The sequence below is a fragment of the Zonotrichia albicollis genome, chromosome 25 (genome assembly GCF_047830755.1).
Source record: "Zonotrichia albicollis isolate bZonAlb1 chromosome 25, bZonAlb1.hap1, whole genome shotgun sequence".
In the NCBI taxonomy this organism is placed as follows: domain Eukaryota; kingdom Metazoa; phylum Chordata; class Aves; order Passeriformes; family Passerellidae; genus Zonotrichia; species Zonotrichia albicollis.
In genome coordinates, this window is record NC_133843.1 from 3,665,015 (window position 1) to 3,681,892 (window position 16,878).

General features: G+C 68.7%; 3 protein-coding genes across 6 annotated transcripts; 2 read left to right on the top strand and 1 right to left on the bottom strand.

Moving 5' to 3' along the window:
* The first annotated feature begins 1,141 nt into the window (after positions 1–1,141).
* LOC141731805 (espin-like) lies at positions 1,142–13,062 on the top strand. 4 transcript variants are annotated; one of them, XM_074558633.1, is made up of 15 exons: positions 1,142–1,543; positions 2,330–2,523; positions 4,715–4,901; positions 4,995–5,177; positions 5,260–5,391; positions 5,474–5,693; positions 5,766–6,043; positions 7,572–7,733; positions 7,811–7,985; positions 8,273–8,299; positions 9,459–9,604; positions 9,693–9,974; positions 11,975–12,054; positions 12,136–12,147; positions 12,242–13,062. In XM_074558633.1, the coding sequence occupies exons 1-15, from the start codon at positions 1,250–1,252 to the stop codon at positions 12,387–12,389; spliced, it is 2,520 nt and encodes an 839-aa protein (XP_074414734.1). In that variant the 5' UTR covers positions 1,142–1,249; the 3' UTR covers positions 12,390–13,062. The 4 variants fall into 4 exon arrangements, with proteins under 4 accessions (XP_074414734.1, XP_074414732.1, XP_074414736.1 ...); XM_074558631.1 differs by having other exon boundaries at positions 5,474–6,043; XM_074558635.1 differs by lacking the exon at positions 5,766–6,043 and having other exon boundaries at positions 5,474–5,590.
* Positions 9,997–11,959, top strand: LOC141731806 (espin-like protein). Its single transcript, XM_074558644.1, has one exon. It carries the CDS (start codon positions 10,104–10,106, stop codon positions 11,448–11,450), a length of 1,347 nt encoding a protein of 448 aa, XP_074414745.1. The 5' UTR covers positions 9,997–10,103; the 3' UTR covers positions 11,451–11,959.
* On the bottom strand, positions 13,047–16,792 carry TNFRSF25 (TNF receptor superfamily member 25). The gene is made up of 7 exons (XM_074558645.1): positions 16,497–16,792; positions 14,794–14,989; positions 14,582–14,692; positions 14,354–14,506; positions 14,180–14,264; positions 14,023–14,084; positions 13,047–13,938 (listed from the first exon to the last, which is right to left on the bottom strand). The coding sequence occupies exons 1-7, from the start codon at positions 16,524–16,526 to the stop codon at positions 13,337–13,339; spliced, it is 1,239 nt and encodes a 412-aa protein (XP_074414746.1). The 5' UTR covers positions 16,527–16,792; the 3' UTR covers positions 13,047–13,336.
* Positions 16,793–16,878: the final 86 nt, after the last annotated feature.

Consider the following 16,878-nt stretch of genomic DNA (forward strand, 5'->3'; position numbering starts at 1 on the left):
CCCGCGGACTCGTGTGAGCCCACCGGGACTGGGGTCCCCCCGCCAGCTCGGGGACTCGTGAGGAACCACCGGCTTAGGGTCGGCACGGGCAGCACCGTTCCTGGTGCGTTCCTGGCGCCGTCGGCTCTCTCCGGTTGTAACACAGTTCCCGGTAGCGCCCCGGGGTTTTGGGTCGGGTGCTGGCGAGTCCCGAGCAGACAGTGACAGCTCGCAGGGTCCGGAGGGGGTTCAGTATCGCGCCCGGGAGCCACGGCACTCAGGGCTTCACCTGAGCTCTCGGCTCCCGTCGGTGCGAGCGCGGCGGCGAGTCTCCGTGAGGGACCGGAGGGTCTGCAGGCAGACGGGGCCTCCCGCGGGCGCAGCGGGCTGGAAATGCCGGAGCTGTCACTTTGCACAGCTCGGCGGAGGCAGGACGGGGCCGGAGCCGGGTGTCTGCCGCCCAACGCCCGGTGGGGACATGGCGCTCCCGCTCTCCATGCCGCTACCGGCTTTATAAACCGCGGCGAGGCAGGGCCGGAGGGCCGGGCAGGGAGGGCGGGGGACAGGCAGGGAAGGAGGCGGGCAGGGCGGCCTTGCCTTGTCCTCGGTGCTGATCGAGAAGCGCCTCCGCTGTCCGCGGTGCTGACGGAGGGTCTCCCGCCCGTCCTCCCGCGCCGCCCGCCGCCCCGCCAGCGATTCGTAAAAAAACTTTTCAGCGGCGGCCGGGACCGGACCGCTGCAGGGCTGGGTGGATACCAAAGCGGACCGTGCCTGGCTGCCGGCACCCCGCGGCCGGCTGAGGCGGGACAGCCTCCGGCCCAGCGCCCCCCGTTCTGCCTGAACAGCCAGGACCTGCAGCGCACGTCGAGGGTTCCGGAGGAGCCCATCTTTGCCGCGCCTCTTGCCTGGGCGGGTGGCGGAAGGGGCCACCCGTGGGGCCGCTACACCGGGCCGCCGACAGGCAGCCGCGAACGGTCCGCTTTGGGGTCCACCCGGACTTGAACTGGTGCCGGTTCTGGTCCCGTCCGCCACTCGGCAAAGCGCGGCTGCCCCAGCAGGGCCCGGGGGAAGCGGGCGGGGGTCCCGAGCAGCGGGCAATCGCCGCGCCGTCGGGCGGGGCGGGCGGAGGGGCGGCCCCGGGGGAGGGAGAGGAGGAGCCGGCGGGGCCGGGGGGCGGCGGGGCGGGAGCGCCGCACAGTGCCAAGCGGCGGCCGGGGCCGCCGGGGCCGGGGCCGCCACCGGGGCCGCTGGGGCCGGGGCCGCCTCCGGGATGGCGCTGGAGCGGGCGCTGCAGGCGGCGCGACAGGGAGACGTGGAGGCGCTGCGGGGGCTGCGGGCGGCCGGGCTGCTGCGGCCGGGGCTGCGGGACGCCCTGGGCGCGTCCCCCGCGCACCACGCCGCCCGCGCCGGTCGCCTCGCCTGCCTCCGGTACCTGGCGGCCGAGGCCGCGCTCCGCGGGGACGCGCGGGCGCGGAACGGGGCCACACCGGCCCACGACGCCGCCGCCACCGGCAACCTCGCCTGTCTCCAGTGGCTGCTCACGCAGGGGGGCTGCGGCGTGCAGGTGCGAGCGGGGGCGCGGGGGGCGGCGGCGGGGCCCTCGGTGGCGCGGGCGGCCGGGGAGGCGTTCCGCGGTCCCGTGTGGGTGGCGGTGGCCGCGGGGACACGGTCAAGCGTGGTGCTTCCAACCCTGCCGACGGCCAGCCGGGGTCCGTCCCAGCCGGCACGGACAGGGCTCCGCCGCGCATAGCGGCCGGCATCCCACGGACCCGGAGAGTCCCCGGCATCCCGGAGGGGCTCAGCCCCGAGGGCAGCACATATTGCCCGGGGCTGCCGCCCCCTCCGGGGTTACACAACGGCGGGACCGCGGCGGTAAGCGGCTTGCCCCGGGGCCGGCCGAGAGTTAAAGACATGTGACGGCCGAAGGAAGAGGAGGCGGCGGGGCTGGGAGAGGAGATTAATCGGGAAGGAAGGGGTCAGCACGCATCGGCGACCTTCTGGCCAGGGGCCAGCGCTACCCGCGCCCCACCGAGCGTGGAGGGCGGACGGGCCGGAGGCACAGCGGGGCTCGGCGGCGAGTTCGCGGTTAGGGGCTCCGAACAAGGAGGGCATTGTGCTGCACTCACTGTGTGCGGACGCAGGCCCTTGATGGAGGCAGACACGCTGGTCCCACGGTCGCTCCGATGCTCTGTGCTCCTGCTCCGGCCCCGCTCCGTACGGACGGAACTCCACCCTGTCCGCCCCACCCGCCTGGCACCAGCTCCGGCTGGGGGATGCCCCTGCGGTCCCCAACCCCCTTGCCGGAAGGGCTGGTGCCTGGCACTGACAGCCGTCCCACTTCCTCCTGCAGGACACAGACAACTCTGGTGCCACCATCCTGCACCTGGCAGCCCGTTTCGGTCACCACGAGGTGATCGAGTGGCTCCTCCGCTTCGGAGGCAGCGACCCCACGGCAGCCACCAACACGGGAGCGCTGCCCGTCCACTACGCCGCGGTGAAAGGGGATTTCCCTTCCCTGCGACTCCTCTTGGGACACTGCCCCAGGTAACGGCCCCCGCTGCTGGCAGCGAGACAGGGTCTGCCGGAAGGTTGGCACCCACCAGCAGGAGCGGGGTTAGTGGGAGAACGGGGTGCCTGCTGTGCCCCCAACCCTCCCTCCAGCCACCGGGCAAGGTGCCAGCACTGGGGACGAATGCTGCAGCCACCCTGATCCCCCAGCTCCAAGGGCAACGCGGCCGCGTTATCAGGCTGGGCAGCCAGCTGCACCTTCTTTATGGCCCAGAAAGAAAGGGAGAGGAGGAGAGGGGCGAGCGCTGGCAGAAATATTGTCACTGGCCGCTGAGTCGGCTCCTGGCGCGGGGCGATAACACAGCCGCCTTTGTCCGCCCGCTGTTATGTAAATGGATTAGGCTGACCGCCGAGGAGAGGCTGCTCCCCGCGCCGGAGACGACCTTTCCGCTTGCCCAGGTCCGTGGGCATTGCTGGGCACGGCAGCCTCTCCCGGACGGCTCCGCGGCGGCAGCATCTCCGCTTTTCCTCCTGAGCGGTGCCCGGGGCCGGGCTGGTGCCCCCGTTACGTGGCACAGCAGCCCACAGGGCCCGCGATGCCGGGCCTGGCCACGAGGCTGCAGCAGGTGATTAGGTGGCCAATAATCCGATTTCCTGTGGTGGGCAGAGGCCACTAGAAATAACCCAGAGACCCAGCCAAAGCGGAGCCGGGGGGATGCGCTGTTGCTCCACATTGTCCCTGGAAGGCTCCAGGGTTGTGGATGGGAGGGATTGCAGAGCTCTCCCACATCCAGGGAGTCCTGAGGCAGCGCGATGTGAACCAGCACTCGGCACCCCTCTGTCTCTGGGTGCCACAACACCAGAGTCCTGCATCTTCTTCTCCAGGCAGGGCCACACAGATCCCTGAATCCCTTGGCACTTACTGGCCAGAGCTGTCCCAGCCCCAGTTCTTTATCTCCTTGACCCAGGTGTGCCAGCTTAGCCCTGAGCACTTCTGGGATTAACCCCTGCAGCCCAAGCCCGGCCCCAAACCGGTCACTGCTCCTGCTCGACGCCCACCGTGCCAGCCCAGGTGTGGCACGGCGCTCGCATTGCCTTTCACGCCGCTTGCCGGGGTTGTTCCGCTGCTGTCACCGCCTTCCCCCTAAATTATTTAGGGCTGGCCCTGCTCCCAGCCCCGCGCCTGCCCGGAGGCTCCGTTACAGCTGCGAAATCCAATCCGCTGTGCCGCTGCGGGATGCTCCCGGCCCACCTTCGCATCGCCCCCGGCAGCCGGTGGCCCAGCATGGGGGCTCAGCCATCTGCCAAAGCAGTTTAGTGGCAGTGCCCGAGTGGTTTAACCCCTTCCCAATTACTGAGAAATGGGAATCAGGGACTGCCCCTGTGCCTGAGCTCATACTGACTCCAGCACCCCAATCTGCAGCTGCCCCAAGCCCCATCCCCATCTCGAGGAGCCCACAGGGCTGTGCCAGCCTGGCACTGCTGGGCACGGGGCAGGCACTCGGTGGCATGGCACGCAAGGGACAGCGGGAAGGGAGTGCTGGCCACAGCCCGTCTCACAGTTACAGGGATCAATTATTTAGGGCCTGTGATCATTGTGATAACAGAGCAGAGTATTTATTGCTCTTCCTTTTTTAAATATTCAACAGGGGGTTTTTTTATGGAGCACTTAATAAAACAGCTTCCTGTGGGGTCGGGAGGCAGGATGTGGGGATGTGGGATGCAGATTATGGGTCTGTGGGGTAAAAGATGTGGGATTCAGGGCTTGGGTTGCACAATTTGGGATGCACAATTCAGGATGAGAGACACAAGGATGCCAAGGCAGCGAGGGGACACCAGCACCCAGCAGCTGGGCATCATGGCGCAGGTTGGCCTTTCCCCGCCGGCTCCACGGCTGGTGCTGCGTAAGCAGCTTACTTTAAAATACGACTAAATTGCAGTGTCCAAAAACAGCCGGAGGAAGGAGCTTAGCCTAAGCAGGCTGATTAACTTAGTGACCTCCCGCTGCAGCTGCAGCCACCGCAGCAGCACGGGGACCCATGGGAAGCCTTGGGGTGGACAGCTCCCAGCCCTGGCACTGCCCTGCCTGCCCACAGCTGTCTCCCCTGCACCTGTCCATGTTCCTTGTGTCCTACAAGCCCCCATGTCCCTGCATCCTGCCCGCCCCTTGTCCCAACCCTGGCAGCAGCAGTGGCCACAGGTGACGGGCGCTGTGCCCCACTTGCAGCACGCTGAGTGCCCAGACCAAGACGGGGGCCACCCCGCTGTACCTCGCCTGCCAGGAAGGCCACCTGGAGATCATCCAGTACCTGGTGCAGGACTGTGGGGCTGACCCCCATGCTCGGGCTTATGATGGCATGACCCCACTACACGCCGCCGCCCAGATGGGCCACAACACTGTCATCGTGTGGCTGGTAAGCACTGTCCGGGCACAGTGTGGTGGCATGGCATGGTGGCACAGCACAGGGCACAGGGCCCCAGTGCTCAGCCCACCTGCCCCCACACAGATGAGCTTCACGACGGTGAGCCTGTCGGAGCGGGATGCTGAGGGGGCCACAGCCATGCACTTTGCTGCCAGCCGTGGCCACGCCAAGGTGCTGAGCTGGCTGCTGCTGCACGGCGGGGAAATCACTGCCGATGGCTGGGGCGGCACGCCGCTGCACGATGCCGCCGAGAATGGCGAGCTGGAGGTGGGTGCTGGTGGCCAGCAGGGTGTCAGGGCAAGGGGAGGGCCTTCCTTCCAGCCCTGCCATGCGCCCCCACTCTCCCCAGTGCTGCCAGATCCTGGTGGTGAACGGTGCCGACCTCAGCATCCGTGACCAGGATGGCTACACAGCGGCCGACCTCGCCGACTACAACGGCCACAGCCACTGCGCCCAGTACCTGCGCACCGTGGAGAACATGGTACAGGGATGAGGCGTGGGGAGCACACGGGGAGCGCCAGGGCCTCCCCAGCCCTGCCCTGACCCTTGGGCTGTGCCAGCAGAGCGTGGAGCACCGCGTGCTGTCACGAGACCCCTCGGCGGACGGGGAATGCCGCCAGCCCGACTCGGGCATGTCCTCGCCCAACACCACGGCGTCGGTGCCCCAGGCGCGCTTCGAGGTGGGCTCCCCTGCCAGCACCCTCTCCAACTACGACTCCTGCCACTCCAGCCAGTCCAGCACCGGGGAGAAGAGGGGCGGCCCCCCAGGGGCCCCCGCCGCCCGTGAGTGCGGGGCCAGGGGGCGCGGGGCGGGGGGCGCGGGTCCAGCCCCCCCTGACCCCCTGCCCTGCGCAGGGGTGCCTGAGCCGGCGCTGGCGGACATGCAGGCGTACATGGACATGCTGGACCCTGAGATGCGGCCACGGGGCCGGGGCCCAGCAGGCGAGGGTCCCCCGCCGCCACCACCCCCTGCCTTCCCCCCACCGCCACCCCCACCCCCCAGCACCCGGCCACCCCCGCCACCCCCTGGCTACCCTGCACCTGCGCCCCCCGCTGCCCCCCACACCGCTGACATCTACGTGCGGGCCAAGAACAACCTGCGGCATGTGGAGAGCCAGGCGCTGCGCCGAGAGGTACGGCCCCATGCACCGTGTCCCCTGCACCACGCCCCAAACACAGCTCAAGGGACACACCACCCGGGAGGGACATGCCACAGGGCATCATCCATCTGAGCAGTTGTTGCCTGCACTGGGAGGGGACAGTCCCAGCTGGAGGCCACATGCCTGCAATGCTGGCATGCACTGGGAGGGCTGGGGCTCAGCCAGCAGTGAGGATGCAGCAAGCTGGGCTCAGTGATGCTCTGGTGGCTCCGTGGCACTGGGTGGGCCATGCACTGCTGCCATGCACTGGCTGGGGCACCGGGCAGCACCACGCCATGGCAGCCGCGCCCATGGGCCCGGCGATACCACAGGCACCATGCCGAGCTGGGCGTGGGCAGCTGCGCAGGCGGTAACCCGAGCGGCCGGCTCCGGTGTCGCCCGCGCCACAGGTGTCGGGTGGCACAGCCAGCGCTGCCAGGAGCTGAGAGGGCTCAGCCAGGCGTGCACAGGTAAGAGGGGTGCAGCCCTCCATGGCGGGCTGGGGGGGCATAAGGATGCAGTAGGTTTGGGGCCGCCCTGACCCCCTACTCTGGCTCTTGCCACCTCACCAGGGACAGGATTCTGGGCATGGTCAGGACACTGGCAGAGCACAACGCTCTGGGGGACGGGGCACATGGGATGGGGGTCTCAGCAGAGCAGTGTGAGCCAGGCACATGGCGGGTTTGGGACCCCACAGTGCTCCTTGTGCATGGCCTTGGCTCTTTAGTGCTTACCAGAGCAATGGACTGCCTTGGGGAGGGTGGGCGTGTGGCAGAGCGGTGCCACAGCGGTGTGGGTGCCCCATGGAATGGGGCTCAGCGGCACAGACCCTTGTGCCAGACCGGGGCTGGGACTGCCGGAGTGGGAGCCAGGCTTGGCACAATTCCCATGGCAGCTGCTGTAGGAAGCACTGAGCTGACGTTTGTTGACTTAGCTGGGGCTGGTGGCAGTGGCAGCGAGCAGCTGGGCTCACCGTGAAAATGCTATGGGTGGAGGTGGCATCGGGGAAATGCAAATAGTGGGGCCCCAAGCAAGGGGAGCAGGGCTATGCCACGATGGCATCCCGAGCCCAGGCAGCAGGCACAGCCCCCTGCAGAGCAGCACTCGGCAGCACAGCTCGCAAAGCCGCTGTGGAATGCGCCGGGGTGAGCTGAGGCTGCGCTGCTTGAGAGCCCTGTTCAGAGGGAGGTTTGGAAGCCGGCCCCAGCCCCGCGCGGGATAAGCTTCCTGTAATCCGCGGGGCTGGGGCTCGGCACTCCTGTTCCCAGGGGGTTATCCCGGGGGAGGCTTGGACAGGATCCTGGGCACAGCTATGGGGTCACAGTGCCAGGCACTGATGCCGCACGCTGCCAACATGGCACGCAGCCCCTGGTAGAGCCGAACAGACCCCAGGGCATGCACCCGTTGTCCGTCCCAGCTCTGCATCTGCCCCAAGGCAAACTGGCACGGTCCTACTCCACTCCAGCCCTGTGCCACGGTCACAGCCTGGCACGGCGGGGCTGAGGTGGGCTCCCCATTGCAGCTGGCATCGCGTGACAGCAGCCCCGAGGGCCTGCGCCGGGCCGACTCCAGCAGGCGGTCAAGGAATTTCGGCAAGCAGCCGAGCACCGGTGACTACTACAAGCACCTGGGGCACGTCGCGGCCGAGAAGCCAGGCCCGCAGCGAATGGCGCACACCGAGGAGGTGAGCCCTGCCCCGCGAGGCCGTGCCCAGCTCAGCGGCACGAGCACCGAGCAACGCCTGCCCATGCTCCCTTCCAGGCATCACCCATCTCGACGGACACCATGAGCAATGGGGAGAGCAAGTCCGGTGCCGAGCTGCCGCCTCCACCGCCGCCCCCTCCGCTGCCCGACACCGCCTGCCCGACGCCCCCACCGCCGCCCCCGCTCGCCGAGACTCCCGCCGGCCCCCGCCGCTCCTCGTCCTCTACGGGAAGTAAGTGGCAGGGTGCCGGGTGGGCACGGGGAGCGATCCTGGGCACTGTCCCGTTGGCTGCACTGTGGCATTGACCTCCTTGGCTCGTCTCCTCCCGCGGCGCTTGGGCCGCGCGGCTCCTGACAGCCTCTCTGTCCTTCTCTCCTCCGGTGTCGGCGCGGGGGCTCCCACGCCCGCTCGCCCCTGCCTGCTCTCACTGCTGGCCGCTTCTCTTCTCTCTTGTCTCGCGGTGGCCAAATCCTTCCTCTGCCGCGCGCCCCGCGCCGCCTCTCTGCTTCTCTCCCTAGGAGGAAAGGCGCTCAGGCAGATGAAGAGTAAGTACCGCGGCCCCACGCTCCTCCCTGCTCGGGGGGTGCCCTGGCGCGGGGCACAGCCGGACAGGCCCCGTGCCGCGCCCGCGGGGCATCGATGGCATCGATGGTGACACCCGGGCGCTGCCACCTGCCCGCCCTCGCTGCCGCGCGTCGCCGGTGCCACGCGGGACGCCGAGCGGCGGTGCGGGGCTGCCGGAGGCGCCAGGGCAGGGCTGGCAGGGCCGGGCAGCGCCGGCCTCGCACACACAGAGCGCCTTTGTTCGCGCTCAGCCGGCCGGCGTGACCCCGCCACGTGAGCGCTGCGGCCGCTCCCCCGGCTCTGAGCGCAGCCCGCGGGCTTGGCCGCTGCTCGGCGCCCGCTTTATTAGCGCCGGCTCCCGGCACCGGGGGGTCCCAGCCGGCGCTGGATGGCAGCGCGAGCGTCCCGCTGCGCCCTCAGCAACCGCAGCCCTCTGGCTCCGAGCGGGGCGAGCTGCGGGCGCCGGCCGCGGGGAGGGGGCTCTGCCTTGGCACGGTACCATGGGCCTTTAGGGAGTCACGCATGGCTGGCACGGACGGTGGGTGCTCGCGAGGCGGGTGGCATGACTGTGGGGTGCAGGTGCCACGCAGCCCTTTGGGCACTGGGCTGGCAGGGAGCGTGGCTCAGGCTGTCGGTGCATCGCTGCCGGGAGATGCCAGGGGAGTGTAGGAGCTGTCCTGCAGTGGCAAGGCTGCCACCGGACACGGAGCTATCCCTGCAGAGGCACGCTTCTGTTGCGACACAGTGCCTCTGGGGCATGGAGTGGCATTCAGGGCTGGGGCCAGGCTGGGACCCTTGCAGCTGAGTGTTGGGGTGCTGGGGTGCTGCTGCAGCAGGGTGCCAAGACCCTGTGAGCTGCTCTTGGAGTGCTGCTCTTACAGATCTGTGGAGCTGGGGTGCCAGGCTGTTGAGTGCTGGGGGGCTGCTCCACTGGGGTCTGATGGACCCAGGAGTTTGGGGATGTGCTGTGGATGCTGAGCTGGGTGTCTGGATGCTGCTTCAGGGACTCCTGGATAGTGTGGAGGGGGGCAGCGAGCCAGCCACCCCTTCACCCCCCTACCCTGCGAGCTGGTGGGGGATTCACAGGGGCAGGGAGATGGTGATGCCGGGGTGCTTACTGCCCCTTCTGCCTCCTTTCAGGCACCAAGTCCTTCAACATGATGTCCCCCACCGGCGACAACTCGGAGCTGCTGGCCGAGATCAAAGCTGGGAAGAGCCTCAAGCCAACGCCACAGAGCAAAGGCTTCACCACTGTTTTCTCCGGCAGCGGCCAGGGAGGGGCCAACGTAGGTGGCGATGGGGGCCAGGGGAGCCGGCGGCGCGGCACGGCACGGCACGGCAAGTGCCCACCGCCCTCCCTCCCTCGTTCCACAGGCAGAGTCGCCAGTGTCCTCCCCGTCACCCACCAGGACGCCCACCCCGCCGGCCACCCCCGAGGCTGCCGGGCCGCCGCGCTGCCTGGCAGGGGGCTCTCCGGAGCCGGTGCTCAACGGGAGCTCACCGGTGCCGGCAGCAGGCGCTGGGGCAGCGGCGGAGGTGGAGGCGCTGGTGCCCAGCCAGGACGAGCACGGCCGGCCCATCCCCGAGTGGAAGCGGCAGGTGATGGTTCGCAAGCTGCAGCTCCGCATGCAGGAGGAAGAGGAGCAGCGGCGCAAGGTAGGGGGGTCCCTCGTGCTGCGGCGGCGAGCGCGGCGCGGGCACGGCCCAAGCAGCTCAGGACCTGGCGAGACGGCGTGCGTGGCATTGCCCCCGGCCCCTAACTGGGCTGGGCACCACCCTACCTGCATGCAGGGGTGTCACACCCCGGGGATGCCACACACGGCGGCAGCGGCACGGGGGGCGTGCGGCACGGCCTCAGGAGCCCCTTTGCCCTCTCTCCCGCCGCAGCCTGGGAGCCGCTCGCCGCCCCTGTGCCGCGGGGGCGTACCGGGACCCGCCGGGCAGCCGATGCGGGAGGAGGACATGCAGCACCTGGAGAGGCAGCTGGGGAGCCTGCGGGTGATGCACGAGGCGGGGCAGCCGCTTCCAGGGGGGCCGCAGGAGGAGCTGCTGCCGCTCGCACCGCCCTCCGCAGCCCCGGCACCCCCCCGGCGCTTCGCCCTCGCCCAGCAGGACGCGCCCGCCCGCGGCAGCCGGTCCCCCCCGGTGCCGAGGAGCGCGGCCGCAGCACCGGCCACCCCGAGGGGCCGGGAGAGCCCCGGGGCGGGGGGAGCGGGGGGCGGCCCCGGTGCCCAGCACGACGTCCGCAGCGAGATCCTGGGTTGCGGTGTGTCCGTCCGCAGCCTCAAGGCCAACTACGAGGGGCCAGGGGGACCCCCCGCGCCTGCCCCCAGGGTCACCAAGCGCAAGCGGGTGCAGCCCCCTGGTAGCGCCCGCCGGCCCATCCTGGAGGAGGAATACGGGGATGGGGCGCTGCGGAGGAGCAGGGCAGCGCTGCCGGAGCCCAGCAGCACACATGAACGCACCAAGGGGTGCAAGGAGCGCGCAGTCTTCCTCTTCCTGGAGCACTGGAAGAAGCGGGCGCTCTCGGCGGTGCCCGGGGAGGAGCGGGCACGGCGGCCGGGAAGGCGGCGACCGGCAGCGGGGCGGCTGCTGGCCCGCTGGAGGAGTGTTGCCCGCCGGGTCCCAGGCCGTCAGATCCGGCGGCTGAGCCGCACCACGGTGCTCTACTGGCCCCAACACTTCCTGCCCTACGTCGGCGGCTCGCCCATGCCCCACGACACCCTCCCGCTCGACCTCTTCATGCTGGGCTACTTCCAGCTGCTGGAGATGCCCCTCAGCCCCGAGGAGCGGCGCTTCCGCCACCTCCTCTGCTACGAGATGTTTGACCGCCTGGGCAGCCACAGCTGGCACCGCGTCCGCCGCTTCCACCGCACCGTGCTGGAGCAGATCGAGGCTGGCCACCGCCACTGGCTCGACGGCTTTGAGGACCTCGTGCAGGAGTTTTTTGGGGATGACCCCGTGGCAGTGGTAGAGAGCCTGGCAGAGCCCCCCAGCATGGCCCCGGAAGGGCAGGGGGCAGCAGTGCCGGTACCGGAGCTGGGAGAGTTCAGCGAGGAGGACCTCTGCCGCTTCATTGACCGCAGCTTCTCCTTCTGGAAGGAGAAGGAGGCAGAGATGTTCGACACTTGATTCCAACGAGATGCTGCAGGCTGTGCCAGTGGTGTGGCACGGGGCAGCAGCAAGCTCAGGGGACAGCTGTGGGCTGGTGCAGGGTGCGCTCGCCGGCCTCGGTGGCTCGTGGTGCAGCTGAGCTTGGCAGAAGGCTGGGCGCTGTTCTGCGGCCCCGGGCCGAGGTTGCAGTGTGTGCCGCTTGCCGTGGCTGTGTGTTGTGTGGGAGGCGCAGCCCCGGGGCTGCCCTCCCCTGTGGTGTGGCGTTTGCGGTGCCGGGGCAGTGTGGGCCCCCGCGTGTCGTGCAATAAAGCTGTGGTGTGCTGCAAGGGCTGTGGCCACGCCACGCGCTCCTTCCTCTCCCGGCGCCGGCGGAAGGTGGGCACCGACGTGGGCACGGTCGGCGAGCCCCAGTGACCCCACCGGTACCGTGCCACGGAGGGCGCTGCCACAGGGATGGGGTGCCGCGCCCCAGGATGATGCTGCGGCCCCGCGGTGCCGGCAGTGAGGGCGGGCGGTGCCGGTAACTCGGCTGTCTGTTGCAGGAGAAGGAAGAGGAGGCGCGCCTGGCCAGCATGCCGGCCTGGAGGAGGGACATCCTGCGCAAGAAGCTGGAGGAGGAGAGGTGAGACAGGGTCAGGGGATGCTGCACCAGCTGGTGGCTCCCGCGGCTCTACTAACCTCAGTGTTCCCTTTGCCTTCGCAGGGAGCAGAAACGGTGAGTGCAGCGAGCCCCTTCCCTGGGTGGGCGGGCACGGCGGCCCCCGCGGCTCTGGTGACCGCGGCGCCCTGTGCCCTGTGCTGCTGAGCAGGAAAGAGCAGGAGAAGCTGAAGCGGGAGGAGGAGGAGAAGGAGAAGGAGCAGTCGGAAAAGCTAAGGACTCTCGGGTACGATGAGACAAAGCTGGCGCCCTGGCAGCGACAGATCATCCTCAAGAAGGGGGACATAGCCAAGCACTAGCCACGCCACACCGCATCCTGGCTCTTCGCAGCAGGAGGAGACTGGCAGGTCCTCCCATGGACCGCGACATGCTTCGGCACCCTCCTCCTGCCGTGGATGGCCACATAGCCCAACCCAGAGAACCCCTCCTCACCGCCCCAGGCACCCGTAGCCCCCCGTACCCCCACTCCCCGCTGCCGCCAGCCCACCGCTCCCCCGCGCTGCCCGATGCAAAGCGAGCGTGGGACACGCGGCTCCCTGCGCCCCGCCCGGCTCGGCCGGGCTCACCGCACGCCCCGCTGGCACCACTCGCAGCGCGCTCACCCTCACCACTGCCCCTCCAGAGCCGCTCAAGGCCAGCCTCCGGCTCAGCTCTGCCCAGACCGCCTGCCTTTCCAGCGATTAAAACGATAAACCCCGCCAGCAGTGCCCCGCGCCTTCCTGGGGCTCCCCACAGCACCCCCCAGCCACGCCACGCTCGCCCACAGCGGTGCCCTCTCACCAACATCGCCACAAGCACCCCGACACCCACACTGCCTGCATCTCTGCCAGCACCCACATTCCCCTTCACCTGTGGGTGCCACATCACCAGTGGCGGTGCTGGGATCACCAGTGCCCTGGTGCCCGCTGACACAGCCCCGTGAAGAAGGGCCAGGGCTGGCGGATGGAGAACACACCACTTTATTGGGGAGGGGCAGCCTTGAGAACTATCCCATGGGTTCGGGTGGGCTCGGTGCCCGCTCGTCCCGCGAGGGGCTGGGCAACCGACGATGTGCTGGGGCATGGGGTCCTCCCCGGCCCTGGGGGCAGGAGGACATAAATAGGGGGAACAGGCAGGTGGGAAGGGGACATAAAACTGACATAAAATGTCTACACGGCATAAGTAACAATACTTAGGGGTGTGGCTGGGTGCCCAGTGAGGTGTGGAGGTGTCGGGCCCTCCCTGTGCCAGGGTGCTGGCGCTGGGGTCAGGGTCCCACGGGCAGACTCTGGCGCAGTGCCTCAGCACAGCCGGCCAGCTCCATGCGCTCCAGGGCGGCAAAGACGTGGTCCAGTGTGGCACTGGTCTGCTGGCACCAGCGCTTCAGCATCTCGTACTGCTGGTCACGGATGTGCACCACCTCCAGCTCTACCAGCTCAATCTCTGCCTCCCGCAGCTCCAGCATCCTCATGAACTCCTTCCAGCGCCGCACTGGCACCACGTCGATGACGGCGTAGAGCTGGCTGCCCTGCAGCAAGGCACCGCGGGGCTCTGGGGATGAGGAGGGCTTTCCTTCCTCACTGGGTGGCTCACGCAGCAACGCCTCCTGTTGGAAGCTCTTCTTTGCTGTGCCAGTGCCTCGCTCTGTCTCTTGTGGGGAGTATGGGTGGGTCCAGCACGGGTTGTGCCACCTCCAGGCGTTGAACTGGTACCATGGTGTGGCTGCAGCCCCGGGCATTGAGGTGGTGGCCTGTGCCATGGGGTGGGGACCACCCCCATGCCAGAGCCTCTTCCTCTTGTGGTAGATGGCCAGGGCACCCAGGAAGAGAGGCCCGGTGAGTCCCAGCAGGATGTACTCCAGACCTGAGCCTGAAAGGAGGAGCAGGAGCATTCCCATCAGCTGGCCAGCACGGTGACTGCACACCACCAACCCTGGCCCCATTGTCCCCATACCTTTGTTGTTGTTGCTGCCGCACGCTTGCTGGCACTCATTGCCACACGTGTCCACGGCACGCCTGCAAGGAGATGGGACCCATGGGTGCCATGCTGTGCCATGCTGTGCCATACCACAGGCCCCACATGCATCCCTGGCTGGAGGGTCAATGCTTACATGTGACATGGCCGGCATTCATCACCCTCTTTGTAGAAGTCAGGCTTGCAGCTGCTGTCACAAAGTGTGTCCTGCAGCTCTGAGCCTGGGGAAAGGGTGGGAATGAGGCAGGGTGGCACAGCCAGAGGTGACACAGCTGGCAGGCTGTGCCATGGGGCAGCTGGCAGCACTCACAGGGTCGCTGGATAAGGCGTCCAGTGCAGGTCTGGCACTTCTTGCAAGAGAATTCGGTGCACAGCGTGTCAACGCAATCACGGAATCGGCCGGGCTCACAGCCACAGGCGATGTTGCTGGTGGCCGAGCAGTTGCTCAGCACACTCTGGAAAGCTGCAGAGAGCAGGCAGTGAGCAGCACGGCACGGCACTGCATGGCACAGCACGGGGTGTTGAGGTGCCAGCTCACCGTGTTGGTCACACTCATAGCAGGCCTCGCACTCGCTGAGGGTGTTGGGCCGGGTGCGGAATGTGCCGGCAGGACAGGGATCACACACGCAGGCCTCTCTCAGGAATGTCCCTGCAGGGACAGTGGGGTGACAGGGAGCACGGCCACCTGAGCAAGGCACCTGCTGTGCCACGGTGTGCTGTGCCATGCCACAGGGACCGGGCAGTGCTCACCTGCGGGACACTGAGGGCAGCACTGACGAGCAGTCTCCACCCAGTTCATGCCGTCAGGGCACTGCCGTCTGTCCGTGTGTCTCCTCAGGCGAAGGAGTGGCTGCACCAGGACCCGCTGCCCTCGCAGCACGGCGTGGTCCCGCCACCCTGGGGGCTGCGATTCGCTGGCTGCCAGCCACAGCGCTGCCAAGGTCACCTGCAAGCAGGGAGAGAGCAGGGCTGCGGGCAGACGGGTCGCTCCAGGAGCCTTTGGGGACAGCCCTCACACACCAGCTCATGCTGGGCTACCGGAGCCAGAGCCGTACCTGGAACTGAGTGGACGGCGGTGCCTGCACAAAGCTGAGCGACTGAAGCAGCGGCCCTCCGCCCCAGAGCCGCGTGGGTGTGCTGCCCCAGGGCTGGGAATGCCCCGCGGCAGCCCCTGTGCTCTGCTTTCTCCGCAGTACACGAGCAAGCAATTTCCTGCCGGGGGCCACTGTGCCACAGCCTGTGCCCAGGAGGCTGCCAAGGTGCCCCCGTGTGCTCTGCAAATGGTGCTTCCATGCTGGCACTGTGGGGAGCGGCACCGAGATGCTCGGCAGGACCCTGCCATGTCCCCAGGGATGGGGACCAGTGAGTCAGGCACACGGTGGTGCCAGAGATCGCCGGCTCAGGGAGGTGTCTGTAGCCGGGCGCGTAGGGGTTAACGCTGCCAGCTTTGACTTTCCTGGGGTTTATCTCCCTCACAGAGGAGGTGATTTCCTCCCCGAAAGGAAGCCGTGCCTGGCTCACGCTCTCCCCGATGCTATCGCGCCCCGTTACGCGCGTCCCAAAGTAGGTCACGGCTCCCCCGCGGGGTGCCAGGTGCCATCCGCAGGGCAGCCCTGCTCCCCTGGAAGCCCCGGTGGGTGCAGCGAGCGGTGCCCACGCTGACACCCCTTCCACAGGCCGGGCAGAGGGCTGAGAGGGCCGTGGCACTGCCAGCGTGGGCAGGGAGCCAGGGGATTCCTCGCTGGGGGCTGGATTTCCCAGCCGTGATGGCCCCGATTACGGCAGTTGAATCATTTTCTACTAAACCCGCCGCCACCGGCAGACTGGAAACCGCGCTGGGCCGCCCCGCTCGCGGAGCGCTGCCGGCAGATCCGGGCGCTGCCTCAGCCCCGGCTGGCAGCGGCACATCTGAGTCACCGCTGAGGCACGACCGTCCCCAGCGGGGCCCTGCCCGCGCCCCCCGCCCGCCGACGGGCACTGCCCGTGCCCAGCGCGGCCAGCAGGTGCCCGGTGGGCACGGGGCTGGCACGGCGCTGGGGGACAGCCCTCCGCTGGTGCCGTGCCAGCGCGTCTCCCCCGTAACGCAGCTGTCGGTGCCGAGGTTGGCACCGGAGCCCCGAGGGCAGCTGCCCGCGGTCTGTGGGCACAGCCACTCCCCAGGCACTGCCCTGCTGTAGCCCCAGGACTGACCCCACCCTTCCCACGGCCGCATCCGCTCTGTGGCCGGGATTTCACGGCCGGTGGCCCCGCGGTCACGCCACACCGCCAATGTTTTGGTGCGACCCAACCCAGCCCCGGCTGTTAGCCAGAGGGGGAAGCGGTTTTGGCGCTCTTGGCCCTGGGGTTAATCCATCTTCCTCCCTCCCTCCTCCAGAGCTGCTACGGTCACAGCCGTGGGACACCCCACAATTGGTGCCAGCTCTCCATGGGACCCCCCAGGCCACCGCACTCACCCAAGCCACCCCAGGGCAGCAACACTTCATCCTTGTGGCCGATGCGGCTGGGTCATGCCGGGGCGCTGCGGGGAGCGGCGCAGGTGCAGGGGGGTGTCGGGGCAGCTCCTTGCCCGGGCAGGGTGCCCCGGCACCCCACGGCTGCCGTCAGCAGCACGCGACGCGCGGCGAGTGAGCGCCAGCCCTCCCCAGACAGGCTTTTACACCCAACCGCAGCGGGAGGAAATGCTTTTTTGGAAATGAGTCCAGGGGGTACGAAACCACATGACGGGAGCGCTGGGCGCGGGAGGGACCTGCAGAGCCTCGCTGCAGACCCGGCCGCCGCCCTCCCTCCGTTAGCGGGGGTGGCAGGGGTGGCAGAGGACGTGGGGAGCAGTGCAGA